This window comes from Dipteris shenzhenensis, chromosome 15, assembly GCF_047967505.1.
Source record: "Dipteris shenzhenensis isolate YYH24624 ecotype China chromosome 15, Dip_SZ_1.0, whole genome shotgun sequence".
Lineage (NCBI taxonomy): Eukaryota > Viridiplantae > Streptophyta > Polypodiopsida > Gleicheniales > Dipteridaceae > Dipteris > Dipteris shenzhenensis.
Genome location: NC_141610.1, coordinates 17,415,488 through 17,436,255, shown reverse-complemented (window position 1 = coordinate 17,436,255; position 20,768 = coordinate 17,415,488). Strand labels below are relative to the sequence as shown.

Here is a 20,768-nt window from a genome sequence, read left to right as displayed (position 1 = left end):
CAATGAAGGGTTTCACCAAGCTTACGTGGAAGACATTGTGGATCTTCCAATGCTCTGGAAGTCTCAATCGGACCGAGACATCATTTATTACCTGCAACACCTGAAAAGGACCATAATATCGAAAGGATAGCTTGAAGTAGATGCGCTTTTTGCCCACTTTGGTTTTTAACCGGGCTTTCTCAAATTTCAATAAGACCCATTGGCCTTCTTTCACTGCAAACGCCCTCCGTCTTTTATTTGCAGTTGCTCTTTGTTTCGCCTGTGCCTTTTGAATGGCTGCTCGAACCGTGGCATAAGCAGAGTCATAATCCTCCACGAATTGATCAGCGGCAAAGATTTTCTCTTTTGTTTGCATGAGTGGAGTTGGTAAAGATCTACCATATACAATTTCGAAAGGAGCTTTTCCAGTGGAGGAATGAATTGTGTTGTTATAAGCAAACTCCACAAGAGGAAGGAATTTCTCCCAAAAGGTTTGCTGGTCATGCACATAAAATTTCAGCAAATCCAAGAGTGTAGTATTCGTAACTTCAGTTTGGCCATCCGTTTGAGGATGAAAAGCTGAGGAGAAACTTAGAAGAGTTCCAAGGTTCTCAAACAAAGCTTGCCAGAAGTTACTAGTGAACTTTGAGTCTCTATCTGATACTATAGACTTGGGCATGCCGTGGTGTCTAAAGATGTGTCTAATAAATAAATGGGCAGCTTCAGGTGCCTTGAGATTCTTTCTGCAAGGAATGAAGTGGGCTTGCTTGCTGAATCGATCTACTATCACCCAAATCATGTCATGATTTTGATTGGTCCTGGGAATTCCTGTAATGAAGTCCATGGTGATGTGTTCCCATGGTCTCTCAGGAATGGGTAGGGGCTGAAGTAAACCCTTGGGTTTTCCTCTCTCATACTTAGCTTTTTGACATGCGAGACAAGCTAAAATGTGGGCAGCAGTGTCCTTTTTCATGTTAGGCCAGTAGAAAAATTTATCCATGGCTGAAAAGGTGGCCACAATACCCCTATGACCAGCATAGGGTGGGTTATGGCTTTCCTCCATCACTTTAGATCTAAGCTGCTTTGTGATACATAGTTTGTTCTCCATGAATAAATAGCCATCGCTGATGTGGTAGGCATGATGGGTGCCTCCATCTTTCAAATATGCCCATGGCTGAGCAAAATCAGCATCTCCCTCATAGAATTCTTTGAGGGCTGTTAGCTCATCATGATAGGGAACCGAAATATGGTGAAGCCGTGGTCTACGAGAAAGGGCATCAGCCACTACATTCTCTTTTCCAGGAGTATATTGTATCTGAAAATGAAATGATTGCAGAAAGGTAGACCATTTCATATGTCTCTCTCTGATCAGAGGTTGAGTTAGAAAATATTTAAGACTTTCATGATCAGTTTTTACAAGAAAATCTATCCCTAAAAGATAATGTTTCCAAAGTTTGAGAGCATGAATTACAGCTAAGAGTTCTTTTTCATAGATATCATAATGAAGTTCAGCATCTCTTAGTCGTCGGCTTTCAAAGGCCACAGCATGACCATCCTGGGTAAGAGAAGCCCCAAGGCAATCGCCACTGGCATCAGCTGCTACTAGGAATGGTTTCCTTAAGTCAGGAATGATCAGTACAGGAGCTGTAGTCAGGGCATGCTTTAGAGCATTAAAAGAGTCCTTTTCTTTTTGGGTCCATCTGAACTTTAGATTTTTCTTAGTGAGATCATGTAGAGGGGCTGCAAGTTCAGCAAAATGCCAAATAAACCTTTGGTAATATGAGCATAGGCCTAGAAAAGACCTTACCTCATGGGCATTCTTCAAGTCAGGCCACTCTACAATTGTCTGTATCTTGGCTGGGTCCATACGGACACCTTCTCGTGAGATAATGTGACCAAGATAGTGAATCTCAGGAAGAAAGAACTCACTTTTCTTCTCATTGATGTAAAGAGCATTTTCAGCTAAGATTTGAAATACAATCTTTAGATGTTCCTTATGCTCTTCCTCATTCTTGCTGAAAATGAGGATGTCATCAAAGAAGACGGCAGTGAACTGTCTATAGTTCCTGAACAACCGTTCCATCAGTCGATTGAACGTGGCTGGGGCATTAGTAAGGCCAAATGGCATTACCATATATTCATACAGCCCAAATGTGGTTCGGAAGGCTGTTTTATGAATGTCCTCAGGTACAACTCGTACCTGATGGTAGCCACTCTTAAGATCTATACGGCTGAAAATTTCAAATCCTCCTAAACGATCAAAGATATCGTCTATACGAGGAATTGGGAAACGATTCTTAACCGTCTGTTTGTTTAAGGCTCTATAGTCTATGCACATCCTGAAGGTTTTATCCTTCTTTTGGACTAGTAAGACAGGAGAGCAAAAAGAAGAACTACTGGGTTGGATCAATCCCTTGTCCAAGAGTTCTTGGACTTGCTTGAAGATTTCATCTTGTTGAGTTTGACTAACTCTATATGGGGGTCTATTTGGAGGTGAAGACCTTGGAACTAAGTCAATTTTGTGATCCTCTGGTCTCTCAGGAGGGAGGTGACTAGGAAGTTCCTGAGAGAAGCAACTAGAGAATTCCTGAAGGAAATCTAATCTTTCTTTTGTGAGAGGATCTGACTTTTCTTCACTTGGTTGCTTATCGCGTACAAACACTAGAAAAGAACATACTCCTTTCTTAAGCAAATTGGGAGATCGTGCATGACTTACCATAGGAATGGTGTTTCCTGAAACTCCCGCTGTAATGCTCACATCTCTACCCTTATGTTGGAGGGTTAGAATATTCTTCACATAATCGATTCGGGGGTTGACTTGCTTATGCCAGGGCATGCCGAGAATTACATCTGATCCTTGAAGTGGTGCCACCATGAAGGGTAGATGATCCAAGTACCCTTGGATGTGTACCCGAAGCTTGCCGATGATGGGGTACACCTTCTCTTCTTGGTTCTTGAAGGCTGCAGTTGCCTCCAAGGCTTCTCCTTTATCCTCTGGGGCTATCCCCAAGTTCTGTGCCATCTCATGAGAAATAAAGTTGTGAGTAGCTCCACTATCGAACAAAAACAAAGCGGATTGATCCTTTACCTGACCCCATGTTTTCAACAAACTATGGGTGTCGTTTACAGCTCCCTTTTCCGGAGGTGCTTCCACCTTGTTGACTACCAAAACTGGCTTTTTGAGGGCTGCTTCTTTGTTGCTGTTGTTTTTGGCAGCTTGAGGGCATTCGTAGAAGTTGTGGCCTCGATCGCCACACTTGAAACACCGCCCTTCGGAGTAATACTTTTGCTTCTGTTGTGGAGACAATGAGCTGAAAGTGCGGGCTGCTTTCTTCGTAGGAGGCTGGCTGGCTGACTTTTGCTCTTTTGGTGCGTCCTTTGCTGTCTCCTTATCCTTTTGTTCCTTGGAAGAGGTTCCCTGGGACTTTCGCTTGTTGTTGCTCCCATTCCGCTTGTTGGAAAAAGATTGTTTCTTCTCCACCTTCAAGGCGATGTTGATGGTGTCTTCGAGAGAAGTAGGAGTGGCAATGTCCACCTCATGCTGAACGATATACCGTAGGCCAGCAAAGAACTTCCTTTGCTGCTCTTTTTTATCCTTCCTACTGAATGCTTGAACTTTTAACAAAGTATCCCAAAAACGATCAACATACTCACTGACTTTCTCTTCTTGGCGTTGGCGGAGGATGTCCCACTGCACCATTGTATCTCTCTTAAACTCCTTAGGCAGGAAGTGCCTCATCAAGTTCTTCTTGAAGTGCTTCCAGGTGTGGGCTTGCTGTCCAGTGTTGACCATAGCTGCCCACCAGAGTGAAGCACGGTCTTGCATGTGCAAGACGGCAAACCAGATCTTCGCCTTGTCTTCGTACTCGTCCCCCTCAAAGAAATACTCGAGGTCTCGGATCCAGGCCAGCAAGACCTCGGGCTTGTCCTCTCCCTTGTACTTGGTAAACTTGAAGAGCTTATCTCCAAGAGGTACCTTATGCTTTGCATACCTTCGTCTCCGTGGACGTCTCGAAGGAGATGGACTCCGATGACGCCGTCTACCTCGAGGAGGGGAAGAAGAGGATGATCTTCCCTCCTTGTTGGAGTTGGTGTTGTCCGCACGGCCTCTTCCTTGGGATTGGGGCCCTATGTCATGAGTTCCTGCTTGGCTGCTTTCCAGCACTTGAACCTGTTGAGCAATGTTTGCCAAGAGAGCACTCAACTCATGCAGGTTAGGAGGAGGGTCAGGTCCATTGGCTGCCATGATGACAAGATAACTCAATGAAGGAGAGACTCAACAAGAGAAAGCACAGAGTACAGGACCACTGCCTAAGCTCTGATACCAATGTAAACTACTCGGTGCTTTCTATCAATTCAAACAACGGATTTTGCAGAGGCATTTGAATGAGATGATTGCGAGTTGCCAAACGCATATACTTGAACTTAAGAGTTTGCAATTAAGCTGGAATTAAGACTTATACAGCTTAAACACAAAGTGATATCATTGGAGAATGCAATATGATTGAGGGGCCAAGACGGGCCCCCCCCCTTATCCAGGCTCACTTTATTCTTGAAAATGGAGATACAAGACCAAGGTGCAATGCACCTTCCAAACTGATGAGCTCAGTGAAAACCTAGGACCTAGATACAAGACTCAAAAGCATATGTACAAGGTAGACAACAAAAAGGAGGACTCCAAGCTCAGGTTTCAGCTCTTGGCTTGCCCAATCCACAAGGAAGAAGCCTGCAACAATCACCACTTACATCTAACATTAGAGACAAACACTAGTTTCTAGAAAGATAGTAGAAACAACATGAAATAGTGCTGTAAATGAGATAAACTTGACAATACAGGCTCCCTTCGTGACTTGACCCTTTTGTAGATGAAGTCCTTGATGCCTCTGAAGCTACCTTGGGTGAGGGGAGTGTGGAAAATGGGGCTGGAATGAGAACAGCTTAGAAAAACAGCCTGTAGGCTAGAGAGAGAAAGCTTTTATGGAGTGATAGCTGTAGAGAGAGAGTGCCAATGCTGATCCCAAGGGAGGAGATGTAAGAGAGGAGCTGCTGCTATTCCAGAGGTGCACAGAAAGGCAGATTTCTGCAAGGGAAATGGGCTGGAACAGTAGAGAGAGAAATTCTGCAGAAGAGAGAGAAAGACTGCAGCAGGAGAGAGAAAGGGGCTGTGGCTGCTCCAGGCTAGGTGAAGGAGAGAGGATGCTGCTGCTGTTCCAGAAGAGCTGAGAGGGGGCAGATTTCTGGAGAGGAGGGGCTGGAACTGTAGAGAGAGAATGTGCTGTTGTAGAGAGAGAAAGTGCTGCTGAGGTGAGAGAATGGCCTGGGGAGAAGCTGGCTGCACCCAAGGAGCTGGAGAGGTTCTGCTGCATCATCCAAAAGGAGGGAGAAGAAAAGTGACGAAATTTTCATGTGAGGAATGAAGGGGAGAGGCCTTCTTTTATAGGCTCAGCTCCCCCCTAGACCTAGAGTGGAAGGTGGACACTTGTCCCAGATTTTTGGTGGGCTGCAGTCCCAAAGAGGACAGCCCACCACTTGCCCTAGATCTACCAGATTTGGGGCCAAACACTTGGCCTGCATGCCCTGCCACTTGCCATGCATGCTGCCACATGTGTGGACAGGTGGACTGACCTGCCAGCTCAGATTCCATGTGGCAGTCTGCCACGTGTCAGCTGCCACGTCACTCCCAAAAACCCTAAAATTTCAAAGTTGTCAAAATTTAATTCTGATCGCACCCACGGGTTCTTAACAGCTTAGACTATCTATTGACGTACTCTAAGGTCATAACTGAGCCATACTGAGCTCATTTGTTTGTCGTCTTATCTTGTATCTCCATTACTCTTGGCATGCTGCCAGGCCCACACCCAAAGCCATAGTTGTAAGACACGTTAAGACACGACACGTTAGACACGCTTTAGACACGAGTGTCTAAAGTGTCTTAAAGATAAGACACGTAAGACACGTTTTCCAGTTATAATAATATTAAATAAATATTAAATTTAAAAATATAAGTATGTATAAGTACAACTTGGTAGCAATGTAGCATGCTGCATGACTAGCTGCTAGTTTTAAGTTTTAACATTTTAGAAGTACAATGTAGTTAAGAGTCAATCATCATAGTCTTCAATAAAGTTTAAACATATGTCATAAATAACTCGGCCAATGCCACATGAAATTTGAATGAAATCTGAATCCTCATACATATAACTGAATGGAAAACTTTTGAATCTCAAGACTCATCCTAGTCTGAATCTGAGTCAAGAGTCAAGTCTCTCAAGACTCATCCTAGTCTGGACTCTGAATCTGCTAGGTCAGTGCCACTGCTGGATCCAAAGTCACCATCAGTGATAGTGTTACCCTCACTATCATACTGTGGCTCCTCGGGCACCTCATCCTCCTCCTCCTCCTCCTCATCCTCCCCCTCCTCCTCGTCCAAGGCAGACCGCATAGGTGTATCTGACGAGGTACTGGCCATAGCCACGGCTCTCCCATGGCCACGTCGGATGGCACAACCACGACCTCGTGCTCCTCTTCCACCACTCCTGCCTCTGACTCTGCCTCTGCCTCTACCCCTGCCCTCTGATGTGTCCCTCTGTGCTGGAATAGCAATGGCTGATGCTGCTGATCTACGACGTGAACGAGTGACTCGTCTATCTATGGTCTCTAGCTCTCTATGTAGCTGTGCATATATCTCCTCCTCATCAGCTTCAACTCTAGCATAAGTAGGCAACTCGGTTATGTCAATGGTTGTAGGATCCACCTGCAACAACATTTAGAAGCAATGAAGCATATGTTATTATGTTCAATGTTCATTGTTATGATTTCAATTTCCTAGATATATTTAAAATCGAAATCATAGATGATAGAACTGTGAACATGTTACAATAGACTCAAGCTAGTAGCTACCAATGTTACCTGCATTGGACCTGCCAAGTTTTTAAGCTTTCTTATAAGCCTCAAGTTTGCACGGCAGTATACTAAGCGCTCGAGTTGCCTTGTGCTTAACTTGTTCCTTATTTTCGTATGGATCAAAGAGTAGGAGCTCCAGTTCCTCTCGCATGCTCCTGCTGCACATTCCTTTTGCCATTTGGTTCCAAATCCCGATTGGCATTTAGTATTTACAAATCGAGATTAAAGGAGTGAGAATCAAGATCACTCATCATCTACATTTACAGTTTAAACTTTACCTAACCAGGAATAGCAAATGCCAAACTTCAAAGATATATGTCTCAGCTCTCACCTGAGATAAAATCCGGAGAGCCAACTTCCGCACTCGAGGAGTGGAGTAGCCATATGTCTCCCACCACTCAATTGGCTTCACACAAATCTCTTTCCTTCTAGACGTGGGTCTAGAGAAGGAAGCACCCACACTATTCTGATACTGAGAAAGCTCCAAGTCCAGCTCCAATTGCTCATCCTCTGAAAAAACCCTCCCTATGTAGGCATCTCTATCCGCCAATAACTCTGGCTTATTGAATAAATCAGCTGACTTAAACAGTGGATGCAAAAGTGTTGCAAGTCCATGGATGGGCCTACACATGAACTGCCATCTCGTATCCACTAGAGACCTTATTTCTTCCAATCTACATATCAACATAATTTGTAAATTATAATAAACACTTGTCACTGATAATGGATTTATGATAAGTGATGATTCATTACTTATTAATATAATGGACATAGACCAACCTTACCTCTCAGGTGCGAGGGAGCTACATGTACTCAGCGAAACACGCAACTGCTCCATGAAATGATGGACCAAGCCAAGAGTACTTCCCTCCATATCAGTCACCCGCAAGACAGCGAATAAAGGATGGAGAGCTTTCACTATGGACTCCATGTCAGTCCAAAGTGAGTGATCCAAGCACATCCTCTGTACTGTCATGCTCTCTGCCCTGGTAGAGTCAGGCCACTCTAACCACATCCGAGACACCACTGTGTGTCGAAGAGCTGCATGCACTGCAAGAAGGCGCTCCAAAACAATGTGCATGTATGCAAAGCGTGTCTTCGATGGCCGGACAATTTCCAAGTTGCTATGCTCCCTGAATATGGCCAAGGCCTTGGGCTTCTTCTTAAAGAAGGCTGCAATGGTACTAGCAGTCTGCATCACACTAGCAATCCAAGGGAGCCGACCGATGTCCTCCATGAGAAGGTCTAGGCAATGTGAAGCACAAGGAGTCCATACAATGGAAGGAAACTCTGCCTCCACAAGCTCTCCCATCCTCACACAATTACTTGCATTGTCTGTAACAACTTGGACCACATTCTCAGGCCCTATCTCAATGATAGCTGCTCGGATATGCTGAAAAATGACTTCACCTGTAGTGCTAGCACCTCCTCGACCTGTATCAACAGCTTTCAAAAAGTACGTACCAAGGCATGAGGATACCAATATATTAATGATGCCCCTCCTCCTAACATCACTCCAACCATCAGACAGAATGCTACAACCAAATTTCTTCCATCCCTCCTTGATAGGATCAAGAGCTTTGTTAATTCTGCCTATCTCCTCCTCCAACACAGATGTCCTCATCGCACCATATGTCACACCTGTCCATGTATCTGTAGCTCCCACAGCTGCCACTGCCTTGATCATCCTCTTCCACTGTGGTGTTTGTAGGACATTGAAAGCAAAATTGCATTCAATCACAGTCCTCCCAATTTCAATATCTGCCAAACGCTGCCGCTCTTTTTGCCAAGACTGTGTGGACAATGCACCTGATAAAGTCCCCTGGTGCTTTTTCGAAGTAGCCATAGTGGTGGATGGTTGTGAGGATGTAGCAAAAGCAATGCCCTCTTTCCTGGCCCTCTTCTTTGCATGAGAGGAACCAATAGCACTAGAGTCACTATCCATAGCATCATCAAGGTTGATAGTGTGAGACTCAGGCCCCAACAAATCCTCATCTTGCAAGGCAGCAGGCATGGTACTAGGTCCACCACAAAGTTTTGGATGATCTCTGATAACTTTCTGCGCAATCTCAAAAGGAACAGAAGTACATCCACCAATTCCCCTACCACCAAGTCCAGACACATGGAGAATAAGACGTGTCGCTGAGCTCACAAAAGGCTCACCACAATAATTGCATTTCCACTCTTTGTTTCCTGACCCCGTTGCCACAGCGGGGTTAATCATAGTGGTATGGATCCCCCAAAGTGGATTTGGAGGTTTAGGCATGGTAAATCTCTGCTGCAGCCTGCTATGCTGTAATTCTCTGTTGCTATGCTGTAATTCTCTGCTGCTATGACCTGCGACCTGTCATGTTGGCATGCACACGAGCATAATTCAATATAAATTTTGGGAGAAGTAGAACAAGCAAGTGAACTGCAATCTATAGACTAATTGTGTTGAGAAATGCACATGCCAAGCTTGAAGCAAGCTGCAATAGAAGCTTGAAGGCTCAAGCATTAAGCAGTGACAAGTCTAATGCATAAGGTGCTATCATCTATGCAGCCCTAAGGAGGCCAAATTAATTAGGGCTTTCAGCCCATACTTTGCCCCCTTTAAATTTACTGTTATTCTAGCAGGCTCTTATATGAAACAAACCCAGAAGAGGGCCAACTTTCTTAGGGATTTCAAGAATCAGCCCATAATTGGCCCAATTTTTTGGGAAAGGAGAAAGCAAGATGCAGAGTGGAGCCAGCACTATATAACAAGCTAAAAGAAGGCTGAAGCAAACGATGCAGTGTGTACAATGTGAACCTGAAGGCAGGCTGAGCTCCAGCCTCCAACGTCGATGGTCGTCACCCAAACCAGCAGGTGCAGAAGGTAACGTACAGACTACAGTAAATCCGTACAGTGTACGGCGGATCCGTACGATGTACGGCGGATTTGTACGGGGTGTCACGTGTGTACGTCGAGACTCGAGTCCGTACGGTACGTACGTGAAGTTTGTACGGCAAATCGTCAGCAGTTGTGCGGGAGAGGCGAAACAGCGTACGGAACCGGACGGCTTGTACGGCGAAACGAAAATGCAAAGTCTAAGGTTCCATTGTCCAAAACGTAGGGTTTTTTTAATTTTATAAAAAAAATTTAGAGCGTGTCTAAACGTGTCTTAAGGTAAGACACGTGTCTTAAGTGTCTTAAGTGTCTTACCATAAGACACGAGTGTCTTAACAACCATGCCCAAAGCTCAGGGAACATTCTCTTGAATGGTTCCTAGGTCGGTATGCAATCTGTGCATTTGATTGGTCCCATGTTTGGGTACTCAGGTGGGGTGTGGTTTCTAGATGTACCTCTCAAAGAGAGGCCATCACTCTTGTGGGTCACTAATGCCCATAACCCCAAGCAAGGGGGTCCACCCTCAAATGCTAGACCTAGTCCCCATTGTCCGTAACTGAACAGAAGGAAAACATTTCATTTCTTAATAAGCATACTATTGAAAAACAAAAAGAAATAGTACCAAGCAAGTGGATACATGTTGAAGCAGGATGACAATCTAAATGTGCAAATTGCCAAGGGGCAATTGTTTTTAAAGGAACTCCAAGAGAGGGGTGAAAAAGGATGCATCTAAGTAAGGGCCTAAAATGAAGACATGTGGCCAGGAACTATCTAGGGAATTGTGGGTCTCAGGGATAAGGATGAAGGAATTAACGATGGATATTATGAATGATCGCGCATCAAGTCCCTGAGAATTGGCTGGGAGGAAAATTGGAGTGCCATCGCCCGTGATTGTACTAACGTAGGAGAAGAGCCAAGAGAAGGGTGTTACATTTTGGTATCAGAGCGCAGTTAGTGACGATCCTGGGACGGCAGTAGAGAATTAAGCGAGATCAGTATTGGGAACGACGAAGGGTGGTGACAATTTGGTATCGTGACGCTTAAGTTTGGTGAAGACCGTCACGTACTGACCCTGTTTGTTCCGCTTTGGAATATGGCTGGTTATCAGTAGGCAGACATGGGTCGTGGAAGAGCGAGCGACGCGCATAACTGAGCATCGAAATCAAAGGTCACCGTGGTCTATGAAGGAGCTACGTCGACGGACGGTAGGTGGTGACGGGTGACTTCGTTAGTTTCAAGCGGACGTCGACACATTTCGGAAAGGGGTCGTTGGGTCAACTAAAGAAGCGGATTCATGTTGGGGTTAAGAGTGCAGAATATTGGCAAAGCCTTATCGCTCTTGGTCAAAGGGGTAAAGGTATAGATTCAGCACGGAAGACTGAAGAAACTCCAACAAGAACTTCCATACCAAAGCAGAAGCGGCAGCAATCTGCAAAGAAAGATATATCCACAGAAAAGACACTTGGTAATGAAAATGCTTCAAAGGGGCTGTCGCCAGCACTTGGACTGGGAATTCTGAAGGCGTTCAGTTTGTGAAGATTGCAACCCGTGTATCTAATAAGGCAGAGTCATTTTGCGAGCTTCGAGGATATCCAGGGGGCATCTCTTTCCCTTTATTATATATATTTCAAGTTTTCAGTCTGCAGTAGTTGTTCCGGTACAGAAAGGGATTTTGAAGTGCCGTACTTTTGGAGTTTCCGCGCAAGAAAAGAAAAGAAAAGAAAAAAAAAAAATCCTTTTCAACAAAATGGAGGCAGAAGGGCAGAGTTCTAGGGTAAATCCTAGCGAGTCTAGAGTACAGTCTACACAACAGATGTCACATCAGGCAGCACCTACTTTGATTGGTAGGATTTCGATATTAGAGGATGCTTTACAGCAGATTATGAACCAGCAGCTTCAAGTGAATGCTGGTCAAAATGAGATCAGGGAGATGGTGCAAGCCTTGTCGGCTAGACCGTCTAGGATTGATAAGGGCAAAGCTCCAGCAGAGCCAGAGCCCAGTGTACATTCCTTAGAGCGCGCAAGGGTCAAAGTGTCTAATATCGCTAATTATAGACCGGAGAAGTACGCTGGTCGGATGACCGAGCGCAGCTCTGATGTGATCGAGGTTTGGTTGCACAAGTGGGAAGAAGCCTTCGCCATTTGTGAGATTAGATCCGATCTAAAGAAAATCCGCGAGGCCACACACCTGTTTATTGAGGCAGCGGACAGATGGTGGATAAAGCAACAGAAGGATCAAGTTGCTCCAACCACCTGGGAAGGGTTCAAAACTGAATTCAAGAAACACTTTCTCCCACCTGATGAAGAATCCCGAGCTTGGGATGCTTATAGAAATCTTCGTCAGAGGAGCTTGTCAGTGGCAGAGTACACTGACAAATTCAGGGAATGTGTCATGAAAATAACAGACCCTCTCCCTATGTCGGTTCAGTTAAAAGACTATATCTATGGACTGAACGACAAGATCAAAATGGAAGTTCGGGCTAAATATGTGACTACACTAGATGAATCTATAGCAGTAGCCTTGAACTATGAGGATGCCAGAGGCAGATCTGGTGGATTTGTGCAGGCAGGGACTCAGTATGAGCACCCGAGGAAAGGGGGATTTGAGAGGAAATGGGTTTCAAAGACAAGTGTCTCGCAGCCAAGTGGCTAAACCAAGCAGGTGAAGCCGGTTGAGGGACCAGTAAAAACAAGTACCACCGTTGGGGTGAAAAGGAAAATAACTCCAATGGCAGCCCGGGCTTGGTCAAAGTCCTCGTTGACCCCTGAACAAAAAGAGAAAGCTAGAAAAGAAGGATTGTGCTTCGGCTGCCTTCAGCGACATCAGTGGAAGGATTGTCCACTGAATAAAGATCGTCGCACGGCTAATATGATAATATCTGAATGCGACGTAGAAATGCAGGAGAGTCCCAGTGCGGAACATATGCAGATGCAATTGGCGGGACCTTCTCAGAGGTTAGTACCTTGTTTGTTATGTGTATCTGTTGCTAAGTTAGTGACGAGTGCACCTGATAACATCCTATCTAAGCCCGCAGCAACGGGGTATACGGCCTTTAATGATACGGAGTTAATTAAAATGAAAGGGCAAGTGGCCAGTCATGATGTCATTGTGTTGTTTGACTCAGCGTCAACTCACAATGTGATTAACTCCAAGCTCGTGAAGAGGCTGAAATTAAAGACAAGTCCATCTGACTATGCGTATACAGTCAGGATGGCAGATGGAAGTTCAACTGAAGTATGGGACCAAAGGGTTACCCAGTTGGAGCTTCGGATTCAGGACTATGCTGAGAAGCTTGATTTTGAAATGACCAAGCTTGCCCATGCAGATATAGCCCTGGGAATGGCGTGGCATTCTAGGAAGAATCCAGCCATTGATTGGAAAAAGCAGGTATATCAATTCAAGATGAATGATGTGCTTTATGTCTTGCGAGGTGAAAGAGATATACCTCAGGGACCGTTGGTTTCCGTGATGGAAATCAGAAAGGCTCGAGTAGAGTTTTTATTCCTTTGCACAGCATCGGTAGAGTCGGTGAATGATTCTTCGGCTAGCACTGATGTTACGCAAAGTGGTGAGATGGCCAAGCTGGCTAATCTTATAACAGAGGAGTTCTCTGAATGTTTTAGGGATGAACTACCTTATGGGTTACCTCTAGAGCGGAAAGTTCAGCATAAGATTGAACTAATCCCGGGGGCAGAACCTGTAAATAGACCTCCCTATAGAATGAGTTTTGCTGAAGAAGCGGAGGTGCGTAGGCAACTGGAAGAATACCTCAAGTTGGGGCAGATTCAACCAAGTTTCTCACCTTTTACTTCGCCAGTGATATTAAAGAGAAAAAAGGATGATACGTTTCGCCTCTGTATAGATTACAGAGCATTGAATAATATCACTGTTAAGCACAGGTATCCGATGGCTCGGATTGATGATTTGCTAGATGCATTACATGGAGCCGTGATTTTCAGCAAGATAGATCTTAAGTGCGGCTATCATCAGATCCGGATTAGAGCCGAGGATGTGCATAAAACCGCTTTTAGAAGCAGGTTTGGTCATTATGAGTTTTTGGTAATGCCCTTCGGACTTACCAATGCTCCAGCGACCTTCGTCATGCTTATGAATGATTTACTACGTCCGTATATCGGAAAGTTCGTAGTACATTTTATTGACGATATCCTAATATTCAGTAAAAGTGTTACTGAGCATCATGAACACTTAAGGATAGTGTTCAGTACTTTGAGGAAAGCCAGTCTTTACGTGAATAAAAAGAAAACTATACTGTGTATGGTTAGGCTTGAGTATTTGGGGTTCATAATTACTCCACAGGGGGTAGAAATGGATCCGAAGAAAGTGGCTGCGATACTAACTTGGCCAATCCCTCAGAGTCTGACCGCGTTGCGATCATTCTTGGGATTTGTCCAGTTTTATAGAAGGCATATCAAAGGATATTCCGGAATAGTATCGCCGTTGACTGATCTGACCTCAGATAAAGTACCTTTTGTTTGAGGACAGAATCAACAGGAAAGTTTTAACACCATAAAACAAGCTGTGGTCTCAGGACCGGTGTTAAAAATAGTTGATCCCCAGAAACCGTTGTTCCTGAAAACCGATGCAAGTGGCATTGCGGTAGGAGCAGTCCTCCTTCAAGAGGGAAGGCCAGTAGCCTTTGAAAGCAAGAAGCTTTCTCCCTCTCAAAGGAATTGGCCAACTCATGAATTGGAGTTGTATGCTGTTATCCATGCTTTGAAAACATGGAGACATTATCTGTATGGTTCAGAGTTTTATGTGGATGTAGATCATGATACTCTGAAACATTTTTGTAAATAGCCTGACTTGAGGGGCCGCCAAGCTAGGTGGGCAGAGCTCATGCAGGAGTTTAATCTAACGATTCGGTACCGAAGAGGAAAAGACAATAAGGTTGCTGATGCGTTGTCTCGCATTATGCATAACCTGAGTTTCACGGTATTAGAGAGTGCTCTAATGACCGAGATCAGAGAAACTCAAAAGGTGGACGAGTTTGTCCAGAGCTTATGGCCTAAAGCTCATGTGTTAAAACCCGGGGAAAATGAAAAGGATGACCTGGCATCCAGAAAAGGCCAAACGTATGCAAGATATACCTTAAGGGATGGTATGCTAGTTAGAAATGGCAAGGTTGTAGTACCTGGTCAGAATGATCTCAGGCAGAGAGTCATTCGACAGTGCCATGATAGCCCGTGTGCGGGACATCCAGGAGTCGAGAAGACATATGATCTCGTGAAGCGAGATTTCTTTTGGCCAAAGATGAAAAAGCATATTCATGAATATGTGACACGGTGTTTCTCGTGTCAGGTAAGTAAGGCCGAGCGGGTGAAGCCACCCGGACTTTTACAGCCCTTGGAAATACCACTAAGTAAGTGGGAGAGCATTTCCATGGATTTTATTGTAGGGTTACCTGCAACACAAGGAGGGTATAATTCTATCCTTATGGTGGTTGATCGTCTAACCAAGATGGCTCACTTCATTCCGACTAGAGAGTCTGTTAGTGCCCCGCAAGTGGCGGATTTGTTTATTAGACATATATTTCGTCTGCATGGGTTGCCTAGATCCATAGTGTCAGATAGAGATGTTAGATTTACCGGTCACTTTTGGACAGCGGTATTTGAGACACTAAGGACTGAGTTGGGAATGAGTAGTGGGGATCATCCTGAGACGGATGGTCAGACGGAGAGAGTCAACCAGACTTTAGAGGATATGCTGAGGGCATATGTGTCATTGAGGCAACATACATAGGACAAGTGGTTGCCATTGTTGGAGTTTGCCTACAATGATAGGAAACATTCATCTACCGGGTTCAGTCCGTTTGAGCTGAACTATGGTTATAGGCCAGCCAATCCAACTATAGTTGGAGTACCTCAGAAAGTGCCTAGTGCTGCGAACTTTGTAGTTCAGATGCGGGAGATGTTAGCGCTTGCGAGAGCTAATATCCGCCAGGCTATGGATAGAGCCAAGGTGTATGCGGATGAAAATCGGTCTATAAAAGTATTTGAAGAAGGAGAAAAAGTTTTTCTCAGAATTCCTTCGCACTTGAAGTCGTTGACTTCAGGAGAGTGTGCTAAGTTATCACCTCGATACTGTGGGCCGTGGTTAATTCTAAAGAGAATAGGCAGTGTAGCCTATAAATTAGAATTGCCACAGGGGTGTAAGGTGCACCCGGTTTTTCATGTTTCGCGCTTAAAGAAATTTTTGCATACAGGTGACTCACTAATCGAAGGTGTGGTTTTGTTTCAGGAGATAGAGGATATTGCAAGGCGCAAACCAACAAGGATCCTGGACCGAGGAACAATGCAGATACGAAATCGGAAGATACCCACGGTGTTGGTTGCATGGCATGGTCAGCCTCTATCGGAAGCTACCTGGGAATCTGTATACCAGTTACGGAGAGCATTCCCAGATTTCATCATCGAGGACGCTGATGCTTGAAGAGGGAAGGAATGTTATGCTCTAGCCGAGATAGCATGACCTCGGATAGATCGGTGGGCATTTTCTCTTAGATGACCAACTTTTGTAATAGTTAATGTGCGTAATTAAATGGTCAAGAGAAGTAACTGCCAAGGTCCTAGGTGAGGGCGTAATGGCATTGACTAGGTAGTTCTAATAGGGCTAGGGCCTAGGTGCATCTAAATGTGCAAATTGCCAAGGGGCAATTGTTTTTAAAGGAATTCCAAGAGAGGGGTGAAAAAGGTTGCATCTAAGTAAGGGCCTAAAATGAAGACATGTGGCCAGGAACTATCTAGGGAATTGTGGGTCTCAGGGATAAGGATGAAGGAATTAACGATGGATATTATGAATGATCGCGCATCAAGTCCCTGAGAATTGGCTGGGAGGAAAATTGGAGTGCCATCGCCCGTGACTGTACTAACGTAGGAGAAGAGCCAAGAGAAGGGTGTTACACAATAGATGCTGTCCGCATTGGCCCATACACATCATTGCATGTAACCAAGGCATGGTGAGCAACATTGGCTGATTCATCCTTCTCATGAGTGAGAAGATGGAGCATCACTAACTGCAAGGCTACTAATTTTTTGATTCTATGTGCTTTCGGCACTTGAGAGATATCATGACCTGATTTCCTGCAATAATATTATCTCTTGTTTTTCTTTTTTGCAGATTTGAACTAGGCTTTGCTGTTTTTGCATTACCCTTATGATAGGTAGCAAAAGTGTGATCACCTAAGGTGTAGGCATTATGATTGGCATGGCTTTGCTCCTGCTGCAATAATTGATCAAAGTTGTAATGGTTGGGATTGCATATGGTCACCAACTGCGATGTGATAGCAAACCCTTGATATGAATTAGGTTGTCCACTCAATGACATCGACACAATTTTCTGGGGGCAGCAGTGGCAGATGATGACGAGTGAACAACATTACTACCACCAAGTAGTGGCGGGTGCAGTGGCCGCAATTGCTTGGACAGAGGTCTCACCTGAAAACCTACAATGATGTTTTACAATTTCTTGGGCACCAACACATTACACATCATGTATGACCATGTGGAGTAGTTGGCGTCATCAAAATTTTCTTCAGCAGCAAGCATGCCAAAGATTGTTTGCCATTGCAGATAAAGGCACACAAATGCAAAGAACCCAAAGAAAACTGATTGAATCAAATGACAGATAAAGGAACACAAATGCAAAGAACCCAAAGAAAACTGATTGAATCAAACGACAGCACTAAGGCAAGTGCAAATGTCTGATTCTGACCACACAAGGTCAATGGCTAAATGAGATGACGTGCAAACACACGTGGGCCTACTGCAAAGCAAAGGAAACCAGAGCCTCAATTTGCAAGGTCAAAGTGTACCAGTACATAGGGTGAAGCAGGCCCAAATACTCTGCAGAAATGAACTGCACAAAAAAATGCAGCAAATGCATGCAATCTCCCTCAGAAAATCAATTGTAGCTTCATTCTGAAGCAATAAACTCCTGCAAGAATGGACTTCCACAAAGCTCCTTTGCAGAACCTCTAAGCTGACAAACGACTGCAGCAGTCTGCAGTGAACAGAATGCAGGGCACTGTCAGGTGCTCCTGACAGATAGTCTGTACGGACAGTGCAAACAGAGAAGTTCTTCACCTGTTAAAAACTGCGCGCCTTTTGTGATTGTTTACTGTCAAAACATGCAGCAAGGCTCCGTTTAAGTCGATTAGCTTGGGAACAACTGTCTGCAAAGTACGACTGATGTGGCTGCAGGATGCGACAGCACTTCAGCACATGGAAGCTGCTCCAGCAAAGAGAAGATCTGCTCCAAGGACAATGACTGCAACAGCAGGGCTGGAAAGGCTGCAACAGCAAGACTGCACAGTGGAAGAGTACACCAGAGAGGCTGCAGTGTGCAAAAAGTGTCTGTATTTGCTGTAACCAGCACCAGCAGCAATGGTGATCAGTCTGCAACAGGGAAGACCTTGTGGAGCTGCAGTCGGGGGCTGTAGATGCAGGGGGAAGCTTGTAGCAGGATCATGACACCGTTCTGATACCAATGAAGGCTTTGTGTGGAAGCAATGGAGCAGAAAACGAAGCTAGGAAGCGAAAAGTGAGCTTGTATTATTGCAGTAGCAAAGAGGGCAGGAGTAAGTACAATTGAAGTGATCAGGCATCACTTTGAGGGATAACCATAGGGGGCAAAAATAAGTAGTAAGGTTGACTTTATGGCTAAAGCCTATCAGTAATTGCCTTGGTCCACCATTCTTGGAGAAGTGATACAGACTCAGCCTGCTGGTTACATTTTGCTAAAGTAAAACTGGACACGCATGTATAAATTCTCTTGCACGTGACCCGCATTGTCTTTGAGTGCTCATCATGTAGTCCTTGCTATGCACATGAAGTTTTATTATTTGAAGTATCTGGGTGGTGTGAGTCGACTGTGATGAAGTGGCATGTTTTGTTTGTGCTTATGTTGCTGAGCTTGTGATTTAAACCTGTGTTTTTATATATGAATTTCTTTAGGCCCTATCTTGTCTTTGTTTGCCTATTTTCTTGTATTTTGGTGCTCCTTATGCCCCAGCATTAATGTGTGTCTCTTAAACAGGGAGCTATGAAGAGATGGGGATTTTCTGGAATGCCTGCCTCTCATGGGGCTTCACTTTCACATCGAAGTTTGGGTTCAACTGGAGGTCGCCAGGATCCAGGGAAGGTATGAAGGTGCCTTGCTTTGAAGATGGTCTCTCCCACGGCTCGCTTCACTGCTGACTGATATCATTTATGCTTTCTATTGGCTCTTTCGAATTATTATTCTTGCATTTGTCTAGGGAATTTACTGCAGTCTCTTCATGAACTATGTTACTACAGGTGTTCAAAGGGAAAAAGATGGCAGGGCGCATGGGAGGTAAACGCAGGACTGTAAAGAGTGTCTTCGTTTACAAGATCGATCCCGCCAGAAATTTGATGTGGGTTCGAGGGCAGGTATTTGCTGTAAAACCCTTGGGGCCTGAACTTGCAAATGTGATTAGATGGTAAGTTAACATGAATGTAGGCCTCCCAGGAGAGGGTATACTACCGTTCCTTGAGATAGCCAAGCTCCTTGTACTCTCTGGCAGGGTTGGTGGGGGTTATTAATCCTCCTGTGTTCTCAGGATAGTTTGGCTTACTCTCTCCTCATTCATGCTAGGTGGGTGTGTGGACAGTTTTAACGGTGATGGTGAGCTTGTGGGTAAGTATAACACAAAAAACAATAAAACCGTTTAACCATAAGTTTGCAATGTGGACAGGTACCAGGGCACAAAGGAAATTTTGTATTTGTGAAGGATTCCTTCCATAAAAGGCCAGATGTGTCCATAACACCATTTCCTACATTCTTTTCTCCTCCTGATGAAGACTCGTCAGCATTGCAACCTATGGTTGCTGATATAGGCGATATTGATCCTTTTATGACTGATAATTAGCAAGGCTTACAGAACAGGAATGTGCTTTAAGTTGAGCGGCCCGAGTCACATTGTTGGTCTGTTCTTCCCTACAGATGCTCTCATAAAGTTAGTATACTCGAAGAGAGTCAATGGAAATGATGCAAGCAAAACTGGTGTCTCCAAAAGGAGTCAATATTGACTGCAGGTTTGCCCATCTATTTTCTCTCAAATGTGACACTACAGAAGTTCAAGGAAACACAGGTTCTATGGCTTGTGGTCATAGAGAGACAAGGGCTGCTTCCATGATAAAGTTGTGACTTGCATTCTTCCAGTTTCATCTAGTTCAAGCTGATGACTGATACTTTTGTTTCCAAGCGTCCAATGTTGGCACACAGGAAAAGCCATAACTTGTATTGGATTGGTAAAGGTTCAGGCATCGTTTTTGAACTCCAAGAAGGTCCTTATTAAGTTAACAAACCAGCCATGATTAAGAGTATCTTTAGCCATGATCTTATTTTGGAATCCATACAACTTTGCAGCTGCAGACATTATGGGACCATGTTGATGATCTTGTTCTTCCATTCAGTTGAACGTTTTAGGGTGGATGTGACAGGGTGGAAGCATTTGTTGATGCGAATGGTCTTTTTTGGTGTGTATGCGTTAAGAGTGAGCATTGGCCAAGCTCCCACAATCATTTTTATATTCATTGTTTTGGACACTGACCTTCATTGCTTTAATCATGATCTTCTTCTCTTGGATTCTTCAAAATACCTTGAGGTTTGTTTTCATAATGACTGCACTTGAAGAATCAATATGCCATTGATTGTATCATAGAAGCCCTCCCTAAGACACACAGATCAATATTTCATATACGTTTGGATGTGAGGGTCTGAAAAACAATTTAAATGCTGGATTTCTAGGGACATGAAATTTGAAGTGCAGAACTTGTATTTAATGTAGTATTATGATGTGAGTACTTGTGGTCTTTGATGCAACCGACTATATCACTTTTTTTGTCATAGGCATGCAACCCACTTGATCACTGATGCTTTGTTGTATGTTAAAGTACATAAAAAATGTAATGTGTGAACTAGTGTAGTCATAGTAATTGCACTTGAATGAACATGGAAGACCGAGCATCTAGACAT

At 44.3% G+C, this 20,768-nt stretch overlaps 2 protein-coding genes across 2 annotated transcripts in view; one reads left to right on the top strand and one right to left on the bottom strand.

Annotated features, from left to right (window-relative positions):
- Positions 1-20,518, top strand: part of RPL3P (ribosomal protein L3 plastid) — a 59,433-nt gene extending 38,915 nt beyond the window's left edge. The window contains exons 3-5 of the mRNA XM_087386530.1: positions 18,807-18,911; positions 19,067-19,180; positions 19,486-20,518. Coding sequence (XP_087242656.1) covers positions 18,807-18,911; positions 19,067-19,180; positions 19,486-19,659 — 393 coding nt within the window. The 3' untranslated portion in view covers positions 19,660-20,518. The remainder of the gene's footprint in view (positions 1-18,806; positions 18,912-19,066; positions 19,181-19,485) is intronic.
- On the bottom strand, positions 6,254-9,031 carry LOC147893464 (uncharacterized). The gene is made up of 4 exons (XM_087385630.1): positions 7,668-9,031; positions 7,214-7,556; positions 6,889-7,050; positions 6,254-6,733 (listed from the first exon to the last, which is right to left on the bottom strand). Exons 1-4 carry the CDS (start codon positions 8,894-8,896, stop codon positions 6,254-6,256), a joined length of 2,214 nt encoding a protein of 737 aa, XP_087241756.1. The 5' UTR covers positions 8,897-9,031.
- Positions 20,519-20,768: the final 250 nt, after the last annotated feature.

Excerpts from the sequence above, each read along its gene's own strand:
- LOC147893464 (XM_087385630.1), bottom strand. The coding sequence starts at position 8,896 with ATGCCTGCTGCCTTGCAAGATGAGGATTTGTTGGGGCCTGAGTCTCAC. Across the intron at positions 7,557-7,667 it reads AGCTCCCTCGCACCTGAGAG|ATTGGAAGAAATAAGGTCTC; the intron begins GTAAGGTTGGTC and ends GTTGATATGTAG. Across the intron at positions 6,734-6,888 it reads ACTTGGCAGGTCCAATGCAG|GTGGATCCTACAACCATTGA; the intron begins GTAACATTGGTA and ends ATGTTGTTGCAG.